Genomic DNA, 3,289 nt, shown 5'->3' with positions numbered 1-3,289 from the left:
GATCATAAATTCTCTTAAAGACTGTTGTGGCTGTAGTATTTGCAAGCCCAACTTTGGGGGATTAATCATTTAATTAACCAATTAAATGGAGCTCATAAAAATATCCTGACCAATACAAACAAAAGAAACAGAAAAAGTAACAAATTTAAAATTACTCATTTTTATTAACTATTGTAAAAATAAATTGGAAAAAAAATCACGACCAGGAATTGTAATAAAATATGTAAACTTTGAAACTATCATAAAGTCTTTCCAAGTGGGAATAAAACCAGTGCTGGTGAAGATGTGAAATGAAAAACAATATTATTCTATACTAGGGAACTATTGATGTGAACATAATAATTGGAAGATTTCCACTGAGTCGCAAATTGCCAAGACACTCCACTGACATTCAGACCAACCTAATATTATAAAGGTAGTATTCTATGTAGCAGTACCAATGATATAATAAGTATCTAATAACTACAACGATTTGTGTAAACCAAATAATTTTATACACATTAGTAGATATCACAGTCATTGATATTTTAGATATTTATAACTTTACTGTCATTTTTTCATCAAATATTTTGCCAAGGGCAACCTTCATGTCCCTGTGTCTCAGGCTGTAAATGACAGGATTCAGGCTTGGAGGTAACAGCGAGTATAACACAGACATAAACAGGTTCAGTGATGATCGGGATTTCAGTGTTGAACCTAAATATGCAATAAATCCAGAAGAGAGGAACAAAGTCACCACAATAAGATGGGGCATGCAGGTGGAGAAAGTTTTAAACCTGCCTTGTACAGAAGGAATTTTTAGGACAGTGGAGAAAATATGAACATAGGAAACAACCATTAAAATAAAACATACAAAAGCAAAACAACAACTAGCAATAATAAACACATATTCTAGAATTTGCTCCCTGGAACAAGAAAGTGTAAGCAATGATGGAATATCACAGAAGAATTGATGCACTATGTTTGACCCACAGAAATGGAGAGAGAATATACCTGCAACATGAATGAATCCATAGATACAACCACTGAACCATGATGCTGTCACCATCTGCACTGAGGCGCTCCTATTCATGATGGCCTCATAGTGCAAAGGGTGGCAGATGGCGGCATAGCGGTCATAGCACATCACTAGAAGGAGGGAAAACTCCGTGCCAGCAAAAAAAATAACAAAAAATACCTGTGAGGCACATCCCATGAAGGAGATGGAATGGCTGTTGTTCAGAGAGTTCGTGATGGATTTGGGGACTGTAACAGATATATAACAAATATCAATCAAGGACAAATTTTTCAGGAAGAAATACATTGGGGATTGGAGATGCTTATCAATGGTAGTGATGGTGATAATGAGGGAGTTTCCCATCAGTGCTGCCAGATAAATCAGGAAGAAGAAAGTGACATACAGTCTCTGTAGAACCTGGTCATCAGGGAATCCCATGAGGAAAAAATTTTTTATTAAGGTCACATTGGTTAATTTATCAGACATGATGATTCTTATCTGTGAAAACATTAGAACAATTCACTTGTATCCTCAGAATCTATTTCTTTTTGTTGGTTCCATTATTCATTGACCAGGAGGCTACTCCCAGAGTAAACCATATCTCACAAAGAATAATTTTTTCAATGCATGTTGACTAAATGATATTAAGACATTCATTAAAGCAAGTAAGAATATTTTTATATGATGGTCTTGAATTTATGCATAAAATAGATAAATATGCCTCACATATCCATAAATGAAGGATTTTTCTGAGTGCAGTGGAATAGGTTAAAAATAGCATGGAATCTTTGAATAAAGTAGTGTGGTTAATTGTTTTTACCTATACTTGGAAGTTTGCTTTAGTTCAAAGTGAACTGTTTTATGGATATATTGGAAGACTCAGTATAAATAATTGAGAAATCATTTCTTTTTCTACTTTTTTTCCATGCTATTATAGCATAGATAAGCGGAGGAGAGGAGAGATGGGTAGCACTAAAATTTCGCTTTACAGTTTTTTTCTATGACAATGATAGAGACTATGACAATAATATACATCTTTCACATAGTCAATATTATAACAAAATCACTAACATGTATACTGGGGCTTCAGATAAAGCAGATAATATAAGTCAATAGAATCCTAGAAGTATCCACACATTCTGCTGAATCCATATCAACTATTTAGAAACAAACTGATTTGACAATATTTCCTTCAATAAAGACAAATAGCTACCATATGTCTAATAAACGAAGTTAAAATACGACACCGTCTTATTTTCCTGAATGAGAGTGGAATGTAAACAGGTGAAAGAAATTTACCTACTTATACATTTCTTAATATAAAATATGGCTTTGGAAAGCTAATATTAGATGCATATATGTTTGAAGGAAATCCACTTACCTAATAGAAATCTAGTTTCACTCATTTCAGGGGTCCATTCTTTAAAACACTGTGGAATTGAAAACTAAGAATAAGGCTAATAAAGGACACTTTCTCACATAGGAAGAAAACCTGGATGAGGTGAATCTTTTGTCCAATGTTTAAATATTGCTATTGTTCTGTTTACCAGTGCATTTACTGAGTGGTAAACTTCTCCCCACTGGCAAGCACAGGTTCAAAAGACACCTATATAAGTCTTGTATTTTTGTAGGTGGTTACAATTGACTAATTAGAATGAGAGCTACCTCACTGTATTAGCCAGGAGTTCTGCTGCTGCCTCATGTCATCACAGGCAGTGAGGGTTGGAAGTGCAAATAATTAGGTCAACATTTCACTAATTTATCTACACAGTAGGGACCTGCCATAAGACATATCTAATTAATTACAGGAATACTATTAATAAACTGTTGTGAAACTTTATGCTGTCAAGTAATGGAATGATTTGAACTTGTGAATTCATACCTGGACAAAAGTATTCGGCTGTGTCATTTTACTTTGCAACTTACTTTAACATTCTTTAGTATTTGTTGCAAGCAGAAATAATTTCTTCCACCATGTAAAATATCCAAGATGTGAGAAAATGTTTTAAACAAATTTCCTTTTTCATTTCCACTCCTATTTTCTTTCCCTGGGAGAAATTATTAATTATTTTTCTGTATTTATTTTTGCATTTTTTCTGCATATTTGCAACACTAAAATGCAAAAAAAACATTTATATCTACATATTTATGTAGATCTTACCATATTTGTTTTACTTGTTTATTTTTTCTTAACATATTTTCCAGAAACAAATACTGTATGGTTACAAATGTTTAATCCTTGCTTTTTAATGTTTTCTTATATTTCAGAATATGGATAAGAAAAATATTTAA

The 3,289-nt window shown here is 32.9% G+C and overlaps 1 protein-coding gene across 1 annotated transcript; it reads right to left on the bottom strand.

The window, feature by feature from the left end:
* Window positions 1-520: 520 nt before the first annotated feature.
* LOC131393503 (olfactory receptor 14A16-like) lies at window positions 521-1,535 on the bottom strand. The gene has a single exon (XM_058524451.1). It carries the CDS (start codon window positions 1,505-1,507, stop codon window positions 536-538), a length of 972 nt encoding a protein of 323 aa, XP_058380434.1. The 5' UTR covers window positions 1,508-1,535; the 3' UTR covers window positions 521-535.
* Between the last annotated feature and the right edge of the window lie 1,754 nt (window positions 1,536-3,289).

This window comes from Diceros bicornis, chromosome 3 (genome assembly GCF_020826845.1).
Source record: "Diceros bicornis minor isolate mBicDic1 chromosome 3, mDicBic1.mat.cur, whole genome shotgun sequence".
Taxonomy (NCBI): Eukaryota; Metazoa; Chordata; class Mammalia; order Perissodactyla; family Rhinocerotidae; genus Diceros; species Diceros bicornis.
This window is presented reverse-complemented; position numbering and strand designations above follow the sequence as displayed.